General features: G+C 53.0%; 2 protein-coding genes across 2 annotated transcripts in view; both read left to right on the top strand.

Annotated features, from left to right (window-relative positions):
- The first annotated feature begins 957 nt into the window (after nt 1-957).
- LOC130875954 (GTP-binding protein Di-Ras1) lies at nt 958-6,780 on the top strand. The gene is made up of 2 exons (XM_057772298.1): nt 958-1,348; nt 4,034-6,780. Exon 2 carries the CDS (start codon nt 4,089-4,091, stop codon nt 4,683-4,685), a length of 597 nt encoding a protein of 198 aa, XP_057628281.1. The 5' UTR covers nt 958-1,348; nt 4,034-4,088; the 3' UTR covers nt 4,686-6,780.
- A 7,913-nt stretch (nt 6,781-14,693) lies between these two features.
- The window catches only part of LOC130876591 (guanine nucleotide-binding protein G(I)/G(S)/G(O) subunit gamma-7), a 59,155-nt gene continuing 50,048 nt past the window's right edge, over nt 14,694-23,800 (top strand). The window contains exon 1 of the mRNA XM_057773206.1: nt 14,694-14,785. The gene's annotated coding sequence lies outside the window, so the exon portion shown is untranslated. The remainder of the gene's footprint in view (nt 14,786-23,800) is intronic.

Below are 23,800 nucleotides of genomic sequence, written 5' to 3'. Positions count from 1 at the left end.
AAGTGGAGCCCCAGGGCACACAGTTTCCATCCCAGTAGTAGGAGGACCAGCCTAATCTACAGAGCAAGACCATGTCGCAAACAAAACATTTTCTTTTCTTTCTTTCTCTCTCTCTTTCTTTTTTTCTTTTTCTTTTGAGAGGTTTTCTCTAAATGTACCCCTGGCTGTCCTGGAACTCGCTTTGTGGACCAGGCTGTCCCCAAACTCACAGAGATCCACCTGCCTTCCTCCAGAGTGCTAGGATTAAAGGCCACCCCCAGCAGATTTTAAAATAAAATTTAAATTACATTTTATTTATCAGTTTTTCTGTGTGTGTGCTGAGGTCAGAGAACAATTTGGGACTGGCTCTCTCCACCCACCAAGTGAGTCCCAGAGATCCAACTCCGGCTATCAGGCTTGGCAGCGAGCCCCTTTCTCAGCCGAGCCCTCTTGCTGGTCCAACAAAGTAAAGTTCTGCTCCGTTTTCCTGCGATGTGGGCGTGGAGACAGGGCCTCAGCATGTTGGGCAAATGCTCTACCCTGAACTACATACCAGAAGAACAATGGGGTTTTATCTTTTTCTCTTTTCTTCTTTGTTCGTTTGAGGCAGTCTCTGTAGCTGAGTCTGATTCTGGACTCCTGGTTCTCCTGCTGTCTCCAATGCTGCCGACAGGCCGGCACCACACTGCCTGTGCCTACGGTGCTGGGAATGGACCCCAGGGCTGCCAGACAAGCAGAGCCTCTACCCTGTGACGGGTTTCTTTGTGCTGTTTTGCCTTTTAGTCTCTCTGTCTCTCCTTTGCTTCCATCCCCGCCCCCCAGCCTCCCCCCCTCGCCCCTGCCCCAGGAGTCCTCTACTCTGTAGCCCAGATTGTCTTTAAACTCACAACTGTCCCCCTGCCTCCACCTCTCCAGTCTGACTGACATCTTATTCCATCACCCTCTGCGTCTGGCTGATCCGACCTGGACCATGCACCGCCCCCCACCCCCATCCTCAGCGCCTCGCTGATCCGACCTGGACCACGCACGCCCCATCCTCAGTTCTCTCTTTTGCAGTTTGGGTGACCCCCAAACACCGTCCATCGTGGCTCCAGGACCGCACATGGTGGGTCCTGTCACCCACCCGTGTCTCCTGGGGTGCAGGTAGCCACGTGGATCGGGTGGGTGTGGATGTCCGGATGCCGAGCGCTCGGCTTGCCCCCCGGCGGCTGATGGACACCCAGGGCGGGCTTGGCGGTGACCTTGGGCTGCAAGGGCCCGGGCCCGGGTCCCGGCGGGCGGGGCGGGCGGGGCGGAGCGCGGCTGGGGCGGGGACATCGGGACTGCGGCGGCGCGGACAGCAGCGCAGACGGGGACCACAGCGGCCCAGGTAGGCGGCAGGGCGGCCGCGGCCACCGAGGGTGGGGAGGGGTCCCCAGGCCACCATGATCCCTTTGTTCCGGCCCACCCTCCCAGGTCACCGCGCCAGGTCCTGCGTGTCCCCGGTCGTCCTGTAGCCACCATGGACAGCTCCCGGTCGCCCCACCCCTGCCTGGCCACGCAGAGCATCGCCCTGGACCCCTGCGGGCCTTGTCCCCTCATCCATGCCCTCTGCGATCTGCCCGCTGAGGCCCAGGTCCCTCACCGCCACCCACAGAGCCCTGCGCCCTCGCGACCAAGCCCCTCTCAGGACTCCTCTCTGGTCAGTCCCCTCCTGACTCCCAGGGAGCACCCCCTTCCTTTGAGTCCCTAAAACTGCCTGTTTTCCATCATGGCCCCTCCTCAGTCTGCAGCCCCTAGGTCAGTCACCCCCATTAGTCAGCAACCCCGCCCCCAGACCCTCCCCTGGCCAAGGCTTCTTGCACCTGAGGTGGCTTCAGGGTACCAGGGCGCTGTGTTGCTGTCCTGTGGACAGGAGAAGGGGTTTTGGCCAGGCTGGCCCAGGCCTGGGGTGACTCAGACAGGGTGGCCAAGCTCCTCAGAGCCCCCAGGGCACAACAGCTGAGCCAGGCCCAGCTTTGAGTCCCTCTGAGACGTGCCACCTCCCAGCTCACATGACCTTGAGCAAAAGCCCTCTCCCCTGTCCCCAAAGGAGCAAGACCTGGATTGTACAGGACCCTTCTATTTGGGGAACCGAGACCTCAGGACCTCTCTGGTGGCCATCCCTCCGGGGCACTGGGCCCTCGGTCCCCACCACCGGGAAGGGAGGCACTGGGAGGTGCAGACCCCACCTGCATTTGCCACCTTCGATGCCCTCAGGCCAGTGGGGATGGCGTCACTGAGTGCACTGCTCTAGTTAGCCAGGAGAGAAATGTGAAGTTAGCTGGACCCAGGGCAGCCCCAGGCCGGCCCCTCCCAGCTCCTCCCGGGCCAAGAAGTGCCTTGGGTAGAGTCTGGGTACCGTTTGAGTTCGTCTCCAGCTTGAGAAGATTTTGGGATGTGTCACCAGGGTTCTGTCCTGGCATCCGGTGCCTTTGGTGGCCCTGAATGTCCTCTCAGACCCCACGGAGGACCTGGTCACTGTGACTGTGGAGACTTGTCAGAGACTGGGCCCCAGGCACTGTCCCCAGCCATATCCCTGTGAGCTATCCTAGGTTGGGCTCCCAGCTCACAGGAGGGAAACTGAATTCCAAGGACACTGTCACTTTCCTGCGTCACACTCCCAGGGTCTGACTCTGGTGCTGTCCTTGGGACTTTCCCCACACGCACACACTGAGGAAGAGAAAAAGGGGTCTTGATGAGGGACAGTCATGGCGGGGACAGGCCTTCCGCATGCTGCCCTCCACATTCTTCCTCACCTCCAGACTTCAGAAGTGTCCACGCTGTGCTCTGAGGAAAGACAGGAGAGAAACCCCAAGGAATCCCTGGCTGGGAGTCACGTTAAGCACACAGCAGCCTGAGCAGGGCCCAAGGCACAGATCTAGGGAACAGGGAGTCCCGCTTGGCCTGGGCTGGGAGTCCCCATGTCCCAGAAGTTGCTTCCAGGGACTCGGGGTCAGGATTTACACATCTGATTCCTGGATGTCAGTGACAGCCACTTATGAAGCAGAGAAGCCCTTTCCCGGGGCCAGTCCCCAGGGCCAGGCCCGAAGCCTGTCTTCAGGACATCAAGAGCTGAGGCCCCCACTGTGCTTTTGGGCTTCTTGTTGGTGGAGATGGCAGTTTTCTGGTTCTGATGTTTGTTTGCTTTTGTTGTTTGTTTTTGGTTTTTCGAGATAGGGTTTCTCTGTGTAACAGTCCTGGCTGTCCTGGAACTCGCTCTGTAAACCAGGCTGAACTCCAACTCAGAGATCCGCCTGCCTCTGCCTCCCGAGTGACAGGCAGTAGTGGCGCACACCTTTAATCTCAGCGCTCGGTCTAAAAGTGTATGCCACCACAATGACGTTAATTTTTGCTGTTGTTTTTTAGACAGAGTCTCACTCTGTAGCCCAGAGAGTGGCCCAGAATTCATTATCCCCCTGCCTCAGTCTCTCCAGCTCTGGTCTCACCACAGCTGATTTTCACAACGGGATTCTTTTTCTTCATTGTTCTCCTGTATATGTGTGCAGTACCTGCAGAAGCCAGAACAGGGCGTCGGGCCACAGAGGGTTGTGAACTGCCATGTGGGTGCTGGGAACTGAACTTGGGTTCTCTGCAAGATCAGCCAGTACTTTAACCTTCAAATTACCTCTCTAGCACCCCACCTTGAGTTCTTTGAGACAGGGTCTGTTACATATAAGGATAGGGCAGGAAGAAGACAAGGCTGAGGTTCTGAGTCGTTTGCACTGGTGTGGAGCAGGAGCTGGGTGGAAGCCAGGCCTGAAGTGGGACCCTGAACCTGTGCCGAGTGTGAGCGTTTCCTGGTCTCAACAGCACTGTCTCCAAACTCAGAGTCCCCTTGGGACCTCTGGGCCTTGGAGCTGAGGGGTTGGCAGCAAGTTCCCCTGCAGAGTCAGCAGGGGCATCCGGGAGAGCTACCTGGGAGACACTTGGGTGGGATGCGGGAGGGACCAACACCTCTGCGTCCTGACAGCTGGGACAGAAGGCTATCCTGGGTCCAGGTGGCTTCCCACGTCTCACTGTCCTTCTCCAACAGGGTCGGTCTGGGGTTCTAGCAGCCGGCCCTGTGCGCCCAGCCGGCTTCGGAGAAGATGCCGGAACAGAGCAACGACTACCGGGTGGTTGTGTTCGGTGCAGGCGGCGTGGGCAAGAGCTCGCTGGTGCTCCGCTTTGTGAAGGGGACGTTCCGTGACACCTACATCCCTACCATAGAGGACACGTACCGACAGGTGATCAGCTGTGACAAGAGCGTGTGCACACTGCAGATCACGGACACGACCGGCAGCCACCAGTTCCCCGCCATGCAGCGGCTGTCCATCTCCAAGGGCCACGCCTTCATCCTGGTGTTCTCGGTGACCAGCAAGCAATCGCTGGACGAGCTGAGCCCCATCTACAAGCTGATCGTGCAGATCAAGGGCAGCGTGGAGGACATCCCCATTATGCTGGTGGGGAACAAGTGCGACGAGACGCAGCGGGAGGTGCACACCCGCGAAGCGCAGGCCGTGGCACAGGAGTGGAAGTGCGCCTTCATGGAGACCTCGGCCAAGATGAACTACAACGTGAAGGAGCTGTTCCAGGAGCTGCTGACGCTTGAGACGCGCCGCAGCGTCAGCCTCAGCGTGGACGGCAAGCGCTCCAGCAAGCAGAAGAGGGCTGACCGCATCAAGGGCAAGTGCGCGCTCATGTGAGCCGGCCAGAACCGGCTAGGGCCTCCAGGGCTCCTGCTCCCCTCCCCCCCTCTTTCCCTCCCTCCCCCCTTTCTCCTCCTTCCCTCCTTCTCTTGCTCCTTCTATCTACTCCCCTTCTCCCCTCCCTCTCCCTCCTCCCCTCTCTCCTTCTGCTCCTCCCCTCCCTCTTCCTACTCCTCCCCTTCTTCTTCCGACTTCTCCCTGCCCTCCTTCCTTCCCCCCTGTTCTCCTCCTCCCTCCTTCTTCCCTCCCTTCCCTCCCATTCCATTCTTCCTCTTACCCTCCCTCCTCTTCTTCCTTCTCCACGGCTTCCTCCATCTCTCTTCCCACACTATCAGCCCACAGTAGGGTTGAGCTCCACCCCAGTCCCTTCACACCTCCATCCGCTACCAACCCTTGCTGACACCTCCCTCTTTCTCTCTGTCCACGCCCCCCCGTTCTATCTGTACCCCACATTCCAGCAAGGACCAGAGAGGCTGCCTTGCCTCTTAGTCTCTGTCCCTTTCCAAGGGTGTTCCCAGTCACACCCACACCCTGTTCCCCACATTCTATCACTGTGACCTCTTTTCTCACATCTTATTTCCTTCACCTGGTCCTGTCTGTTCCCTGTGACCCCTGACCTGAACCCTTCCCTGGGTCCAGAACACACCCAGTCCTCTCCTGCAGCACACCAGGGTGGATGGGCCCACGGGCTGGGCCTCAGGCCACCAGGCAATAAACAGAGCCTGCAGCAATGCCCTGCCAGCCCCAAGCGCCACCCCTGGAGCAGCAGACACCCACAGCACAAGCCCAGGACTGTCCTCCGCAGAGGCACAAGGGGACCAGAGCCTGGACGTGGGATGGCTGCCTAGAGGCTACCCATCTGGACACTGGCCTTCTACGGAGACAGTAGTGCCTCAACGGTGACCCCAAGTTGGGGTTTGGGGTGCTGAGGAAGGGTGCCCAGCCGAGAGCCCATTGGTGAAGCCCCCGTGTGGGGCGGTGGGACCAGTTCCTGCTGCCACAGGGCCCTGACAGACCTTGAGCGCCTTCGCTGGTTGTTCATACCCAGAGACCGTCCCTCGCATGTGCCCTGAGTCCTGGAGCCTCTGCGGTATCTGTGAGACTGTCCAGGACACTTGAGTGGCCCTGGCTCCTGGGCCTGTGTCCCACCCACATGAGGGTGACTGTAGAATCCTATGTTCATGTGACTTTGTGTGTGTGTGATGGGTGTGTGTTTGTCTCGGGATGGAGTGTTTCTGTGCCATTCTGTGCCCTTAGCGAGAGCACAGTGCGGATGGTGGCTGGGGAGAGCGGCCTGTGTGTGGCTATGGAGGGTACCTATACATCATGGTCTTCCTGTATGGACTGTGTTTTCAGGAGTGGGCAGCAGTGTATCTGACAACCTGTCTGTTTGGCTGTCTGAGGAGCACCAGGTCCTGTTCCAGGCTGTGGCAAGCTGGCCTGTGGCTCAGTCATCTGGTGTTGTGGAACAAGAGTCAGAGATGCTGGCACTGGGCCTCAGTGCGTGTGGTCTTTACCTCTCGGGGACAGCAGGCCAGGCCAGGCTGGGGCAAGCTGGGTCGTCTGTTATATGTGTGTGAGAGAGAGAGACAGAGAGAGACAGAGGGCCAGAGAGGCAGAAAGACAGCTGCAACTGTATGACAAGGGGGGGCCCGACCTCAGTGGGGTCTCTGTCTCCTACACACAGGGCGAATCACAGCCTGAAGCCTGAGTCTAAGTGTAGCCGAGCCCTGATCTCCAGCCAGGCCAGGGCCCCCACAGCCGCTGCCTGTTCCCTAGCCCGGGGAGCGGCTCCTGGCTGGACAGGGGGTCACAGCCCTTTCTCAGGGACACACCCTGATAGCACAATCTCTGGGCCACCCCAGGCCTCTCCTGGCTGGCCTTGCCCATCCTGGGAACCACCAGGCTGGGTGGCAGGGGAGGCGGGAGCCCGCCCTGGCTGCCGGCCAACCTGCCCAGGCTTCTCTGGTGCTGGGGACCCCGCCAGGCCTCGCTTGCTGTGACCCACCCCTGCCCCCGCATGTGGGAGCCCCGCCCCGCGTGGGGTCTGTGTACCGTTCGCTGTAGACCTTGTCTTCCGCAATAAACATGTGGATCCTGCCTCCCCTGTGGCCGTGGCTTCTGTGCACCACTGGGGAGGGCCGGTGACAGGGGTGGAGATGGAGGAAATGGGGGGTTGTAATGGATGGGGCACCCAAGACCACAAAGAAGCTTACTGGGTCAGTGAGAGCACCCACCTTTCCTGCCCAGTCTCTGCGCAGGGCAGGCTGGGAAAGCTCGTGGGCTCACTGTGTAGTTGGTACCACTGTATACCAGCTGGAGCCACTGAGTGTGGTTACTCCCACAATCCTTCCCTCTGATCCCCGAGGCCACATAGGGAGGCTAAGAACGGTGACTGTTCCTGCCAAAGTCAACTCCAAGCAGCCCTTTAACAAATCGGGCTTCCTGAAACCCAGCCAAGGGAGCCTAGAAGAAAGAACCTGCTTTCAGTCTAGGGCAGAAATCACGAGGTTCTGTGTAGTGGGAGCTGCGGGCTGCGTGCGTCCCTGCCGCCCCAGCTCCTGGTCGCCTGGCTAGCTCATGCCCCAAAATAACAACACACAAACTGTATTCTTTTAAACACTGCTTGGCCCATCATATCTAGCCTCTTCTCGGCTAACTCTCGCACCTGGACTAGCCCATTTCTAATAATGTGTGTAGCACCCCAAGGTGCGCTTACTGGGAAGATTCTAGCCTACGTCCATCCTGGGTCGGAGGTTCATCACATCTGCCCCAGAGAGCAGAGCTATCGAATCTGAGCTCACTTCCTCTTCCTCCCAGCATTCTGTTCTGTTTACTCCACCCACCTATGTTCTAACCTATGAGGGCCTGGCAGCTTCTTTATTTTTTAACCAATAACCAGCTTCCTCCATCATTTCCCCTTTTTCTGTTTAAACAAAAAAGAAAGGCTTTCACTTTAACATAGCAAAATTACATATTACAAAGCAGTTATCAAGCAAGAATTACAGTTACAATATTTACATCTACTTTATCTTTTATCATAACAAAAGAAAATTAAACTATCTATATATTCTTTAACTCCATCAAAGACTCCAGAAGGATATAATATTACCTAAGCAAACAAGAAATAAGCAACTTCCAAACTCTAGAAATGACAGAGACATCTCGCTGCCTTGACAGTCACCCAAAGTTTCTCTGTACCGTTGGGGCATCCATCTTCGGCCTACAGGCCCATAGTATCCAGCAGACATTTCCATGAAGCAGGAAATTTCAAAGTCAGTTCAGTCACTATCTGCTGTGTCCTGCAGAATGTCTCGCAGACTCCTTCATGAATCAGGAACCCCGAAAGATCATCTCACCTTTAGGCAAGTTCAGTAGTCCTCTCTGCGGGTTCTCTGTGTCCAGTTTATGCAACAGTCCAGGCAAGAGCAGTTTCTTGCCCAAATGGCTATCAAACTCCATAAGGATCTTGTTTGATGCCCATCTTTTTCTTGAAGTAGATTGGTGCTGCCAGGAGCAGACGTGTCTCATTGTCATGAAAAGTCCTAAGTTATTTATTTATTTTTTTTTTTGGTTTTTCGAGACAGGGTTTCTCTGTGGCTTTGGAGCCTGTCCTGGAACTAGCTTTGTAGACCAGGCTGGTCTCGAACTCATAGAGATCCGCCTGCCTCTGCCTCCCGAGTGCTGGGATTAAAGGCGTGCGCCACCATCGCCCGGCTTTTTTTTTGGTTTTTCGAGACAGGGTTTCTCTGTAGCTTTGGTGCCTGTCCCGGAACTAGCTCTTGTAGACCAGGCTGGCCTCGAACTCACAGAGATCCGCCTGCCTTTGCCTCCTGAGTGCTGGGATTAAAGGCGTGCGCCACTAAGTTATTCAAAACATTTAAAATACCATATTCTATAATCTTTTGAAAGATATGAAGAATGCCTATCTAAAATATATCTATGTACATCTAGAAAATCTAACTAACATGACTACAAACTTGACTATTATAGATGATTATCTATTAACAACCTATATACATTACATTTTTACATGAACTACACAATCACAATACCTTAATCAAGATCAGAAATACAGCCGGGCGTTGGTGGCGCAGGCCTTTAATCCCAGCACTCGGGAGGCAGAGGCAGGCGAATCTCTGTGAGTTCAAGTCCAGCCTGGTCTACAAGAGCTAGTTCCAGGACAGGCTCCAAAACCACAGAGAAACCCTGTCTCGAAAAACTAAAAAAAAAAAAAAAAAAAAAAAAAAAAGATCAGAAATACATATACATATAACAAAATTGACCTTAAAATCCATACCAATGCAAATTATTCATATCTATATCATATCCCCCTTTAAATGTAAAAGAACATTTATAAACAAGATTTGGGAACATGGACGCAGTTTTTTCTCTCCAAACTGCTTCCTGCTGAATGGGGGCGCTGTTAATCAGATATTTCAGGGTATAACCTGTGTGCTAGGTTCATCTCAGTCGTCAATTGAGTTAAGTAATTTTTTGAAGGTGTTCACAGCAACCTTTCAGGAGGGCATGGTCTATCATACCATATTGGGATGGAAGCAATCCGCAGGGTGTCATCGTCTGTGAAAACAAAAGAAGAATCTCTTTCCCAAAGTATCATGTCCTTAGATCCAAATTCTGAAGTCAAGGTATTTTCAAAATATCTATGTTGGATTAGTTCAGGAGCATTTATAAACAAATATCTTTTAGCAGCTGTTGTTCCTTCCTCAGCATTCAAACAATTCAAACAGAGCATAATAGCATACAGTATCAAAATTCTCTGTGTATTTTCCATCTTTGTGCGCTTTATTTTAACCTCTATCTTGTTTATTTTTACTTTTATTTTATATTCTCTGTATATCTTTGTCCTGGAATAACTCTGTAGACCAGGCTGTCCTTGAACTCTCAGAGATCCCTCTGTCTCTGCCTCCCAAGTGTTGGGATTAAAGGTGTGTACTACCACACCCAACTACTTCCTTATTTTTGTTTTTTTTACTTTTAAGAACTTTAACTTTTAGCCTGCATATATTTTTAAACACACTGTAAATCATTTAAAGTTTTCTTTGTCTTTGAATCTCTCTTTACTGTATATCTCTCTTTTTCTGACCACATGAGTCTTTAATTTACCAAACAATATCAGTAGGACTAAAGCCATGGCTTTGATGGCTGGATCCAGCCCATTCCTTAGGTTTCCAGCCTCATGGCGGAGGTACCGGCGGCTGTAGCCATGTTTATTGCCACAACTCTGTGGTGTTTCAAGGTCCCTGCCAGCAAGCAAGCTGCAGCAGACAACACTAAAGTCCTCTCTCTGTAGTCGGCCCTCCTGCCTCAAACAGTCAGAGTTTGCCCTGGCAGGACGGCCCAGAAAGCCCGCATTTTAAAACAACACAACTTTTTGCCTGCTACAGCTGAAAACAAACAAGCATGTTGTCAGCTTTTATTAATACCATTTAAGTGTTTCGTGGCAGGACCTCTTAAAAGAGCTTCAAGCTTTGCAGCTAAAGCTGAGTCAGGAAGCCTCTCTTAGATGAGAGCACTTGCTTGCCTCTAGCAAGCAGAGCATGCCCAAGAAATTGCTGCTACCACGTCAGGTGCAATTCTGTAGTAGGAGCTGCGGGCTGTGTTCCTGCCGCCCCAGCTCCTGGTCGCCTGGCTAGCTCATGCCCCAAACTAACAACACACAAACTGTATTCTTTTAAACACTGCTTGGCCCATCATATCTAGCCTCTTCTCGGCTAACTCTCTCACCTGGACTAGCCCATTTCTAATAATGTGTGTAGCACCCCAAGGTGCGCTTACTGGGAAGATTCTAGCCTACGTCCATCCTGGGTCGGAGTTTCATCCCGTCTGCCCCAGAGAGCAGAGCTATCGAGTCTGAGCTCACTTCCTCTTCCTCCCAGCATTCTGTTCTGTTTACTCCACCCACCTATGTTCTAACCTATGAGGGCCAGGCAGCTTCTTTATTTTTTAACCAATGACCTTCCTCCATCAGTTCTGATTCCAACATTTGGGGAGGGGGGGAAGACCCTGCCTCAAAGAAATAGGCAGAAAGTGAAAGGGGAGGACACTGACACCCCCTCACCGGCCTCTGCTGTGTGCACATGTATATCCGCACACATGCACACACATGTGCACAAACACACATGCACACACACGTATGTAAACATAAAAGCACATAGAAACAAAACCCTCAAACAGAACAACAAAAACAGGAACAAAGGAAAAAGGGCAGGACAGAGCCTAGACTCCCGGGTGAGGGGCTGGGGGTGTGGTCAGGGTGGAGCCCCGCCCAGATAGTATGATGCCATATACTCCATGCTCAGAACTGGAATAAAAGAACGTATTTCTCTTTCATATGCTTTGTCAAATATGGCTGTACCTCACTAGGTTGCTCACTGTCCTGGCATTCATGAAGCCCTGGGTGCCATCTTTAGTTCCGAAAAACTGGGCATGATGTGGTGTTCACAGGTGTGCGCACACACACACACAGGCATGCACATGTACGCACACACGTGAATGCTGGAGGTGGAGCAGACCAGTCCCTCCAGCTTTGCAGTGAATCAGAGGGCGGCCTGGGTGGTGGTGGCGCACACCTTTAACCCCAGCACTCAGGAGGCAGAGGCACGCGGATCTCTGAGTTCGAGGCCAGCCTGGGCTACAGAGCAAGTTCCAGGACAGGCTCCAGAGCTACAGAGAAACCCTGTCTTGAAAAATAAAAACAAAACAACAAAAACAAAAACACACAAGAAAACAAAAAACCTATAGTTTATGTTAGTACGGGCTTGGAACTCACAGTGATCCTGCTGCCTCAGCTTCCTGACCACTAGGAGACAGTGAGCATCATCATGGCATCCATGGTAACTTGTCTGAACATTTATCATGTGTGTGCTGGTCAGACATGGAAGTCCGTGTTCTCCTTCCAACACGTGGGCCCTGGAGCTTAGACTCAGGCTTCAGACTTTGCCGTCCGTCCATGCACTGAGTGTCTTGCCGGTCCTGGTATAATATTTTGGTTTGGCTTTTCGAGAGGTATAATGTTTTGTTGTTGTTTTTCTTTTTGTTTTTCCAGACAGGATTTCTCTGTGTAGCCCTGGCTGTGCTAGAACTCTCTCTGTAGACCAGGCTGGCCTCAAACTCGGAGATCTGCCTGCCTCTGCCTCCCGAGTGCTGGGGTTAGAGGCGTGTGCCACCACCACCCACAGGAACTTTTTTTTTTAAATATTTATTTACTTATTATGTATATAATATTCTGTCTGTGTGTATGCCTACAGGGCAGAAGAGGGCACCAGACCTCATTACAGATGGTTGTGAGCCACCATGTGGTTGCTGGGAATTGAACTCAGGACCTTTGGAAGATGAGGCAATGCTCTTAACCACTGAGCCATCTCTCCAGCCCCAGACGAAGGTTTTTAAAGATGACAAGAATCATAGAAACGGTCTGACGTGGTGGCAGCCACACCTTTAATCCCAGCACTCGGAGGAAGACAGAGGGGTGGATCGTGCCACCGCCAGTCTGTGAGTTTGAGGCCAGCCTGATCTACTACGTAATGAGACACTTAAAAAAATAACTTAAAACGGGGCTGGAGAGATGGTTAAGAGCACTGGCTGCTTTTCTAGACGACTGGGGCTCCATTCCCAGCACCCAGGCTCAAGGGATCCCATGCTCTTTTCTGACCTCTGTGGGCCTTCTACAACACGGTACACACACACACACACACACACACACACACACACAGACACAGACACACACACACTCATACACGTACACAGAGGCAAGACATCAGCACGTTATGGAAAAAATAAAAACAAAATAAAGTAAGTCACGGAAATGGAAGAGTGGTGGAGTTGAACCCCTGGGAAAGTGGGCGTGTCCACGGCAATAGCTGTTAGGGCTCCCTCTGGTGGCAGCTTGGCGCAGTCCTGCCTTCTGGGTCTACTTAGAAGTGCATGCAAAAAATGTGTAATTTTTTGTGAAATACATTTTAGAAAATTTATGTGCGTACGTGCACGACTATGCACGCTTGCTCTAGCATGTGTGTGTGGAAGTCAGACAACTTGTGACAGTCAGTTCTTCCTGTCCATCCTATGAGTCGTGGGAATTGAACAGGGTCCTCAGGCTTGGTGGGACATGCTTTCCCGGTTGAGACATTTCACCGGCTTCTGTTAGTGTTTTTATTTATTTGTTTATTAATTAATTAATTATTATATTTTTTTTTTGGTTTTTTTCGAGACAGGGTTTCTCTGTGGTTTTGGAGCCTGTCCTGGAACTAGCTCTTGTAGACCAGGCTGGTCTCGAACTCATAGAGATTCACCTGCCTCTGCCTCCCGAGTGCTGGGATTAAAGGCGTGCGCCACCACCGCCCGGCTAATTTATTTATTTTTAATTTATGAATATGTATGTCTGCATGAGGATGTCGGATCCCCTGGAACTGGAGTTACAAACACTTGCGAGCTGTCGTGTGGGTCAGGGAAATGAACCTCTAGTCCACCTGGAAGAGCAGCCAGAGCTCGCAATCTCTGAGCGATCTCTCGAGCATTAGTTAGTTTTTGAAACAGGGTCTCCTGCAGCGGTTCAATGGCTTCAAACTCACGGCGTAGCTCAACCCGACCTCAAACCTGGGGCAGTCCTCATTCCTCATTCTCCTACGTGTTGGAACATTAGGTGAGTGTCATGAAGCCCAGCTCTGCATCTAAACCACATCAGCTGGTGGGCCACAAACAGGTGACTTCTACAGTGGTTCCTGTTGAGGGTCTGGGAACAGCCTGGGTGGGCGCTCCAGTCTGGAAGGGAAGAACGCGACAGGAAGGTCCTGGGTTTCTCTGCACAACGCGAGCCTGTGTGTGTGACCGCTCGGTTGCTTCAGGGATGCCAGGATCCCAGGGGGCCCAGCGGGCAGACTGGCAGCTGGTAATCAGGGAACGTCAGTCCAGAGAAAGCTGAGGTCACCCACCGAGAGGCCCCCATCGGCCTTTCCCTCAGGGACATCCCAGACATTTCTACAGTTCCAGGGGAGCTCGGGGACAAAGCAGACCCGCGCTCCGTCTGGGGCATGATTCCCTGGTTCCACCGCAGCACACAGGAGGTTTGCAGTCAGTCTTGTCTCCACAGAGAGTTTAAGGTCAGCCTGGGCAGTTTAGTGACTCTTTCTCAAAATAAAAAAGAGGGACCGGGAGGTTGTGGTGCACACCTTTAATCCAGCACTCGGGAGGCAGAGGCAGATGGATCTCGGTGAGTTCGAGGACGGCCTGGTCTACAGAGGAAGTGGCAGGACAGCCAGGGTTATGTAGAGAAACCCTGGCCGGGGGGTGGGGTGGGGGGTGGGGGTGGGGGTGAGGAAGGGTGAGGGAGGTTGGTTGAGTACTACAAGCTCAGTACTACAAAAATTAAAAAAAAATTCAACAAATATAGAGAAGAAAATAGAGATAATACAGAAATAAACAAGCAAATGAAAAATTGTTACTAGCGCCATCATAACCTGGGTCCCTCCTCGAATTCGAACTCGAGCCTCGAAAACCACAGGCAGGCGTGCCTCCTGCCCCTGGCTCTCCCGCTTGGGTTCCGTACACACACGGGTGTTTTTCTAAAGCAGGTGCGAAAGCGATGGGCAGCGGGGGTGGATACTACCACAATACGTGATACTCATGCGTGAAAACGTCATAATGAAACCCATTATACTGCACAATGAATACACACCAATAAAATAAGCGCAAAAAAAAAAATCAAATCCAAACCATAACACGGGCCTGACGTCACGCAGCCCCTCTTCTGAGAGGCCCCTCCCAGTGCACCATTCTTGCCAATCTTAGGCAGCGTAACCCCGCCCTCAAGTTCACGAATGGCTTCTAGATGTGCCACTCCTGGGTATGCCTCGCCCACTCACGCCCGAAGCCCCGCCCCACTCCCCAAGGCTAAGCCTACCAGGCTGTCGGCCCAAAGCTCCGCCTCCGGCCCCAGCCTCCGCCATCCTGGCTTCTGATTGGTCTTGATGTTACAGAGGCACCGCCCTTATCGCGGAGGCCCCGCCCCGTGGAAGAGCCCTCTCCAGGCCCCGCGGTGCGTTTGGCTGAGAGGCGGCTGAGACACCGGCTAGAGACAGGTGAGCTGCGCGTGCTGAGGAGAATCGGGGTGCACAAAAGAGTGGGTTGCATCGGAGAGGACGGGGCAGTGCAGCCAGGGAGGAGTGAGGTGCAGCCAGGGACGATTGGAGCGCGGTCATGGAAGAGTGGGGTGCAGTCAGAGGAATGGGGTGCATTTAGGGAGGAATAGGGTGAAGTCAGACAAGAGTCGGGTGTATTCAGATGATAGGAGGCATGCGATGAGTGACAGAAGGGTGGGGTACAGTCAGGGGAGTGGGGTACATTATGAAGGAGCCAGGGAGGAGTGGGCAGCAGTCGGGGACGAATGGGGTACAGTTGGGGACGAGTTTGTGCGGTAGGGGAGGAATGGGGTCCAGTCAAAAAGGAATGGGGCGCTACCTGTTTGCTGTCTAATTGCACATGGACCAGCACCTTGGCCGCAAGGACCTTTCTTCCTCTCAGGGACGGAGGTCCACAGGCTTAGATCTTGGTGTGCACGAAGCTCCAATAGCTGTTTTAGAAACTTCCTGTGGGAGATTTAGGGGCAATGATGTTAAGGCGTGTGGGTGGTACACCTCTGCTGCTGGCGGATGTGGGGCTGTTGGCTGAACTGGGGCTGTGGTCCGGATGTTCCCACTGTCCTCCCAAAGGAGTGCAGTAGCAGCTAGCCTTGGGCAGGCTCCCTGCAGTGCCCAACCGGGGATTTATGGACTGAGCACAATCCTGGTGCAATCAAGAAGGCTGTGAGGGCCAAGGTGAGTGTGAGGTCAGGTTGTCATCGAAAGACAAAAAGGAATGGCCCTTGACCCCGCCACGCCACCTTGGTTTGAAGCCGGCCTGGGCTACATAGTGAGTTCCAGGACAGGCAGCGCTTAGCAGCGAGGCTGTCTCTGAATAACAACAGGTCCACTGACAGTTGGGTGTGAAGTTACCTTCTAGCCTGGGTGACTGATGAGGGGACATTGGGTCATATTCAGGGTTCTGTGTGGCCACCTCAAATCAGGGAGGTCTTGACATGCAGTGGGTGGAGGCCTGAGATGCTACACAGCACTTTGAGAGCCCAGAGCGTCCCTTCGAGAATGAAGGGCCGGAGGCCATGCGCAAAGCCTTGGAAACAGCTCGCTAGCTGAGAGCTACCCAGTCAGGTGAAGGTGTGTGGATCGGGACAGCGCTTCCCAGATTCCCCCAAGGTGCTCTGCAGTGCTGGGACTCAGGCATGCGATACCACACGATACGATTCCCAGCCACCCATGCCGTGGCTCTTCCAGGTGACTTGCTTTGTTTTGTTTTTGAGACAAGGTCTTCGGTAGCCCAGGCTTTCTCCAAGTTCATACTGAGCTCAGGGGGACCTTGACTCCTGATCCTCTTGTCTCTTTCTTGAGTGGTGGGATTACAAGCATAGGTCTGTGTAGCCCCCACCTTTTTTTCTCTTCTGAAACAGGGTCTTACTATGTAGCACAGCTGGCCTGGAACTCACAGAGATTCCCCCTGCCTCTGACTCATGAGCGCTGGCTTAAAGGAGTGGCCACAACACCCAGTTCCCTGTAACTTTAAGTTTGTGGGTAACTGTAACTGAGCCTGCATTGCAGGCACCGAGGTCTACCCAAAGTTCTGTTTCGTGAAGGATCTTGGGGTGCCCTGAAGAGTGTGGTGCATTTCTCGAGCATGGGGTCCTGGAGTGTGGAGCCACAGCCCAGGGGACTGATACCCGTGTACACAGTGCAGAATCATTTCTCTCTGCACACTGATTAGTAACAGAAAAAGTTGCCTCTGCCAAGGCATTGCCCCAGGTTTTCTCTTTGTGTTCAGAAATAGTGACTGTTTGAAATGACATTCACTGGGTTGGGGACATGGCCCAGGCATGCACCAGGCCCTGGATGCTGCTCCCAGTCATTTGAAAACCAAACATGATCCCAGAAGCAGGCAACTCTCTGTGGGTTTGAGGCCAGCCTGGGCTACATAGTGAGACACTGCCTCCGTTGGGGTTGAAAGAGACCTTGGAACTACCACAACCACCTCACCATCGACCGGGTTGTCAAGCCTGTGAAAGACCGGTCCTTTCCTTGGTTCCTCTCTGACTGGTGTGACTTCACCGTCACGCGGTCCGACAGGTCATCACTTGTTTTTCTCCTGTGGAAGGTTCGTCCCACGCTGGCTTCCATTAATGGTTGACCCCCGCAATGCCAGGGTCTAGTGGCTTTTGGGGCTTCCCGGACTGAGGCCTGGCTTCTGTTCTTGCATCTTGTCACCGTCCACACCTGTAAGTGTGAAGGCATAAGCCATGTGACAGAATGGTAGACACCTTAACTGCTTTGTGGACGGGCCCGCTCTCCCTGCTCCTGGGAGACCCGTCCTGTCTTCCTTATCTCCATCTGGGGGGAGCAGGGGAGAGGCTTCTAAAATGGTTACCAGCGTCTTCCTGAGGCTCTGAAAAGTAGATGATCTGATCGCTTCTCCTATTTTAAACGCAGGTCTGATCTGCATATTTTAAAATTCACCATTTGAAGCATAATAATTCAGGTTTCCCTGAGCATCTCTTTGCAGCCATGATCTATGCATGACAGTCTGGTACTGTGTCGTCACCCCAGGTTGGTGTCTGCTCCCCTGAGCTGTCACTCTGCCCCTCCCAGCCCCTGGCACCTAAGGCACCTTCCTTCTGGACTCTCCTGGAGCTCTCTGTCCTTAGGGAAGCTTTCAGAGCTGGCACTGTTCGCAGCCGTGCGGTATTCCGCCCACCATGTGAGTGGACCACACTGCATCTCCAGGTCACCAGGACTGTTTCTGTCCTTCGTTTGTGACCTGTGACATGGAGTGATGGTCCTGTCATAGGTGACTTACTGAACCGAACTTGGGCTGTTCATTGTTTTTTCTTTCTGAGGTGAGAGTGTGAATTTGTCTGCTTCCTGTCCTGGTCTTTTTCATCTCAAAGCTACAACACTCAGAGCTGTGTCCCCTTGGTGGGGGCCATTGAGACCTGCTTTCTTTGATTCTTCATTACCAGGTCAAGAGCTAGCGGTTGGCATCAGGGTCTCACTAGGACCTTAGTGGCCCTCTGGAGACCCTCGCTAACAGCTACCACCCCAGCTCCACCCACCCCCAAAGCCCTGTCACTCCAAGAACATTCCTTTCTCAGTCCAACAAAGGCGCTTTGTCCTTGTTGGCCTGTGCTGAACCTCAGAACCCATGCCAGGTCACAGAGTCACGTGATCTGAGGAGCGTGTGTCTGTGTGTGTGTGTGTCTGTGACTGTGTATGTGTGTGGTGTGTGTGTGGTGATGTGTGGTGTGTCTGTATGTGTGTATGTGTGTGTGGTGTGTGTGTGTCTGTGTCTGTGACTCTGTATGTGCGTGTGTTTGTGGTGTATGGCATGTGTGTTGTGTGTATGTGTGTGTGGTGTGTGTATGTATTTATGTGTGTCTGTGACTCGGTGTGTGTGTGTGTGGTGTGTGTGGTGTGTGTGGTATGTGTATGTGTGTGGTGTTGTGTGTGGTGTATGTGTGTGTGGTGTGGTTGTGTGTATGATTCTGTGTGTGTGTGGTGTGTGTGGTAGTGTGTGGTGTATGTGTGGTGTGTGTATGTGTGTGTTGTGTGTGTTGTGTGTGTTGTGTGTGTGTCTGCTGTATGTGTGTATGTCTGTGACTCTGTATGTGTGTGTGTCTGTGACTCTGATGTGTGTGTGTGTTTGTGGTGTGTGTGATGTGTTGGTGTGTGGTTGCATGTGGCCTGGGGCAGTGGATAGAGGTGGGAGGCAGGACTCTGCTGTCTCCCAGCACTTGGAGACATGGTGCTCTGAGGCCTAGGGACACACTAGGTATGTGAGACTGAGCTGCCTGTCATTCCAGCACTTGGGAGGTGGAGGCAGGAGGATCATGGGTTCCAGGCTAGTCTGAGCTCCGTAGTGAGATCCTGCCTGAAAACCCAAAGCCGAGGGCTGGAACATGCTCAGCTGTGAGACCGCTGACTGCACAGCGTGAGGACAAGTTCAGATCTAAAGAGCCCTCATCAACAGCCGGCATGGCCACACAGATGTCGAGGCCCCTGTGGCTTGCTGGCCTCCAGCTGAGCTCTGGAGCTCTTAGCTCAAGGAAATAAGGCAGCAGGATAGGAGACAATGCCCGCATCCTCCTCCGGCTCTATCTGTGTGCACACACCACATACACGCGTGCACTAACAACCCAAACCAAAGTCCAACCCCCACTTCAGACAGGGTTTGTCTGTGTAGCCCTGGCTGTCCTGGAACTCACTCTGCAGACCAGGCTGGCCTGGAACTCAGAGATCCTCCTGCCTCTGCCTCCCAAGTCTTGGGATTAAAGGCATGAGCCATCTTCTTCTGATTAAAATAAAAAAAAACCCACATTTTTTTTGTGTGACCCAACAAGTCATTGCTGCAGGGCAGAAGTGGACGTAGGGGTCAGGGCCCAGGCAGAAAAGTTGGGTTGGAGCACTACTTGTCCAGGGCAAGATGTGGCCATAGCCTCCTGCTTTTCCAGGTTCTTCTATGTCACCCAGAGTGGTTGGGTGTGTGACTAGCATCCTGAGTTAGGGTGTTTTGGGGGGGCTGTCCTAGGGGTGTCCCTGGAATCCACCCACTCCATGCCATGAGCTCCTCTGGTTGGCTCCCCACAGTTGAGAGTCCCCTGGGTTTAAGATGGCCCCCAGATCAAACTCATAGCCTTCAGTGAGACCAGACTAGACCAACAGGGTCAGGATCCCTCTATGCGGAGAGCTGGGTTTGGAAACAGGGTTTAGGACTCTGGCTGCATCACACACCCAGCAGGCAGGAAGCTCTGGGATCCGTCCACAGCACCATAGAAACCAGACGAGGTGACTCACTGGGAGGCAGAGGCAGGGGGATCAGAAGTTCAAAACCAGCTTTGGCTACATAGTGATGTTTGGGTGGAAATGCCACCCCAGCCCCCAGAGCCCCTATACCCAAAGAGTCTGGAATGTTTGGGTTAAGGCTTCATCCCAGCCCCTGGCATCCATCTACCCAGAGAGTCTGGAATCTTTGGGTGGAAAGTTCTATCCCAAGCCCCATCCCCAGGGAGTGGCCTCAGTCCAGACTCCACCCCCCAAGAAAGCCTGCCACATGGTGACCCCTCCCCAGAGGTGCTCAAGACCACTCCCACAGGATATTTACACAGCCCCCCAGAGAACAAACACATGGTTTTCCGGTTTCACTTCCCTGCCACTCAGGAGCGCTGGCCTCTATTAAACCCGGGCTTTTTCTAATTTAGTTTGATTTGGTCTGATTTGGGTTATTGGATCAGCAGAGAGATTTACTGGGCTGCAAAAGCTTTTCAGCTGAGTCTGAGACAGCCTGGGCTACGTGAAACCCTATCTCAGGAAAAAATATTTATTTAGCTTGACATGGTTTAACTGTGTGGTGCAGGCTGGCCCGGAAGCCTCACCTCCCAGGCCTGCACTCCCACATCCCATACAAGGCAGCGATTAGAGCTCTTTGTTTCACTGTTGGAGCCTTTCCCAGACTGAATCCATTCCCTTCCCCCACATCTCAGATCCCCCCCGCCCCCCCAGCTGCATCCACCAGCTGGCTATAGGGTCATCCCTGTCCCCCTGCCCCCACCTGATAATAGTCCATTGTATGAGGAACCCAGGTTGTGTGGGTTCACTCATCTTTTTGGGTGGTTGCTATCTTCAGGCTGTTTTGGAAGACAACCCCCCATCCCCACCCCATACCATCTATTGAGGAATTTTATTATTTTGTTTTTCTGAGGATGAGTGTTTTTATCTTTCTTGGCCTGAGAATACCCCAGGAAGCACCCAGAGGGTCCATTAGCCTCTGTCAAACCCAGGGATGGCTTAGATGGTCTTCTGGGCCTCCGGGGAGTTCCTCCGTGTGTCAGAGGCTCTTTCTAAACCTGGGCTTCAGGGATCTCTGTCAACCCAGTTCTTGCCCTTCCACTTGGTTGGCCTTCGTGCCCTGTGCCCGACTCCTGTGGGACCAGCCAGCCTCGCTGCTTCTGGGACTCTGCGTGGGCAGGGCAGGTCCTGGGGGGCTGTGGGTAAGGGCACCTGCCTTGCAGTGTGTTCAAATACCCAGCAAACCTGTAAAGTCCAGGTGTGAACGCGCGCACGTCTGTGACCCCGGGTGAGGCTGTCTCTCCCCATCGCTGGGGCTCCATGTCCAGTCAGCCTGAAGAAGAGGAAGGTGCCAGCCCAGCGAGAGGCCCAGCCCACTGAAGGCTCAGCTCCTCGAGACGAAATGCCCAACCAGATAACTTGGGGGTCATCGAAAGGAGGCTGACCCAGAGAAGTGAAAACAGATCTGAGATCAGTGAATGCCATGCTCCGAGGAAGTGGAGCCCATGGGGCCAAGATATAAAGGAAGTCAAATAGAAGATGGGTTTCATGGCGCACGCCTTTAATCCCAGCACTCGGGAAGCAGAGGCAGGTGGATCTCTGTGAGTTTGAGGTCGGCCTGGTCTATGGAACTAGGACAACCAGGGCTACATGGAGAAGCCCTGTCTGAAGAAGAATAGAAGAAGAAGAAGAGGAGGAGGAGGAGCAGGAGGAGAAAAATGAATATTGTGGAATCTTCTATAACTTTCTGGAGTCTTTCAGAACTTCTGGGACCGTGACAGAGTGAAACCATGCCCTTGTCTTAAGTTAATATCGTTATTGTGTATAGAATATGTTAATCTTTATTTTTCACTGATATAAATAAATATAAAAATGGCTATTAAATTTCCATTCTACTTCATGAAAAAAAATCTTTATTTTTCATCCCCACTGCCATCTCAGACATGGACAAACCAATGACAGGATTAAGGGAGCTGCAGGCAGAGGCTGTGCCGGCACACTCAGGAGCTGGGCTTCTGTAGAGACTGGAGGCCCTCCAGGGAGGTTGCTGTTTCTGGGGTGGGAGGTGGCCTTGCGAGGCTGAAGGCATGGAACCCTCCCAAGGCTCCTGACCAGATAAATGCCTGGTGCGCATCTTGGGCTCTGCAGCGTGCTAGGGGTGTCCCCGGCCTTCACCCACCCATGCCAGGAGCTCCCCAGAGGGACCATTTCTGTCCTCAGATGTCCCCCAGTATCTTAGCGACAGGCTCACTGTTAACCCTGGAAGGAAGACCCGCATGCCATGCACACGCCTGAGCTTGGACTCAGGCCTGGGATGCCCCCCATGGTGACGTGGCCTCTGCCAGGGATCCCAGCAGTGTGTTTAGAGGTGTAATTAAGTGGCCGTGTTTTCTCTGGGGCGGTGACACAGATCTGTCCCTCCCTTCAGAGCTGACAGCAATTTAAAAGAGAGACTTAGGGGTCCTTGGGGACCGAGGAGTTGTGTGTGAGATCTGTGTCTTAGCATGTCTCCCTCAGGTTGCCCAGAACCCCACTATGCAGGACCAGCACCCGCACGAGCCAGTGCTCTGCAGGCTGGTCAGAAGGTGCTGAGCTGAGGTGCACGGGATCTACTGGGGGGCAAGGGAGACAGGGATGGAGGGACTGTGTGCGGTGCGATGTGTGGGGGCTGGGGGCGTGGTCAGGGTGGAGCACGGGTCTAGCCTGTGTCAGGATGTTCAGATTGTGGCTGCTGTGATTTATTTTTGGTTTGCGGGCTTTTCCTTCTGTCTGGCCTCTGCCTCCTTCCCAGTCTGCCTATCCTGTCTTACACAGATTCCTGTCAGTCTCTTTAAGACTCTCCTAGCTGGAGAGATGGCTCAGCGGTTAAGAGCACTGCCTGCTCTTCCACAGGTCCTGAGTTCAATTCCCAGCAACCACATGGTGGATCACAACCATCTGTAATGGGGTCTGGTGCCCTCTTCTGACCTGCAGGCGTACACACAGACAGAATATTGTATACATAATAAATAAATAAATATTTAAAAAAAAAAAAAAGACTCTCCTAATCGCCTTACCTCTTCAGCATGTGAAGACCCCTTTCCATCCTCTGAGGTATCTCTCAAAATATTCCCGCACCCTGGGCTGTGTGAACACAGTTCCAAGTCATTCTTTATGACTGGACTTGGTGGCGCAGACCAGTTATCCCAGCACTTGGGTTTGGAGGCAGGAGGATCAGAAGTTCAAGCTCGTTCTCAGCCAGTCTGAGCCAGCCTGGGCTACACGAGACCAGCCTCTGCTATCCACTTGGGCTCGGTCCCTTGCTAGTGTTCTCGCGCGCGCGCGGCTCAGCAGTAACACACAGCCAGGTTGGCAAAGCCGGAGCACTCAGCTTTGAACGGACGATGCCGAGCTAAATCGGGCGCGTTGTGCTCCAGGAGGATGTGTTGGTTCGGTTGTGTTTTGGGGGAGGGGACAGTGTGTTTCCTCCTGTGACTGTGTCTCAGAATGGTTCATTGAGGAATGCGTAGACGGGTTCGCAGCTGCGCACAGCCTGACACAGTCTCTACAGCGCTCTCCGTGTGTGACAGCGTGACCGTCCCCCCCCCCATGTGTAAAACTCTAGCTTTTTAAAAAGTCTATTCTCAACCCAAGCAGACCGGGATGTGTTAGAACACTTCTGTTTTGAAGGCGCGTCACAGTATGTATAACAGCATCGTGTCGTTTCCTAACCAACAAAATTCTCAAAACGGCTCAGTTTTCAAGCCTGTGCCCAAAGAGTGAGCATACTGAGGAGGCAGGACACGCAAGCTGTTCTTTGTTTATTCTGGGTACCATTCAGGGTTGGCTTCTCAGGAGTGAGAGTGTATCAGTCAGCCAACACTGTGTAACAAGCAGCACCAGGTCCTACATTTAAACCATCTGTTGCTTATTGTGGTATGCTTTCCTGGGCTAGGACTCCAGATGTGGTTTAGCAGATGTGTTTGGGGCTCTCTGGGGTTGCTGGGTAGGTATTGGGCTGGGGTGATGTCTGCTTCTCTAGGGAGGGACTCATACAGGCCATACCTGAGACCCAAAGCTTCCCTTGCAAGACACAGGTCTGAAACCTCTTTGGAAGACAAGGATTTAGAGCCGCTGCCAGCTCTTCCTGCTCAGAATCACCCACTGACACCAGGCTGATTTTCCACATTGCCAGGCTGCACAATTGAGCCATTGTGTGTGACTAGTGTCCTC

Source organism: Chionomys nivalis, chromosome 6, assembly GCF_950005125.1.
Source record: "Chionomys nivalis chromosome 6, mChiNiv1.1, whole genome shotgun sequence".
In the NCBI taxonomy this organism is placed as follows: domain Eukaryota; kingdom Metazoa; phylum Chordata; class Mammalia; order Rodentia; family Cricetidae; genus Chionomys; species Chionomys nivalis.
The sequence above is the reverse complement of the archived record's forward strand: the minus strand, read 5'-3'. Positions and strand labels throughout refer to the sequence as shown.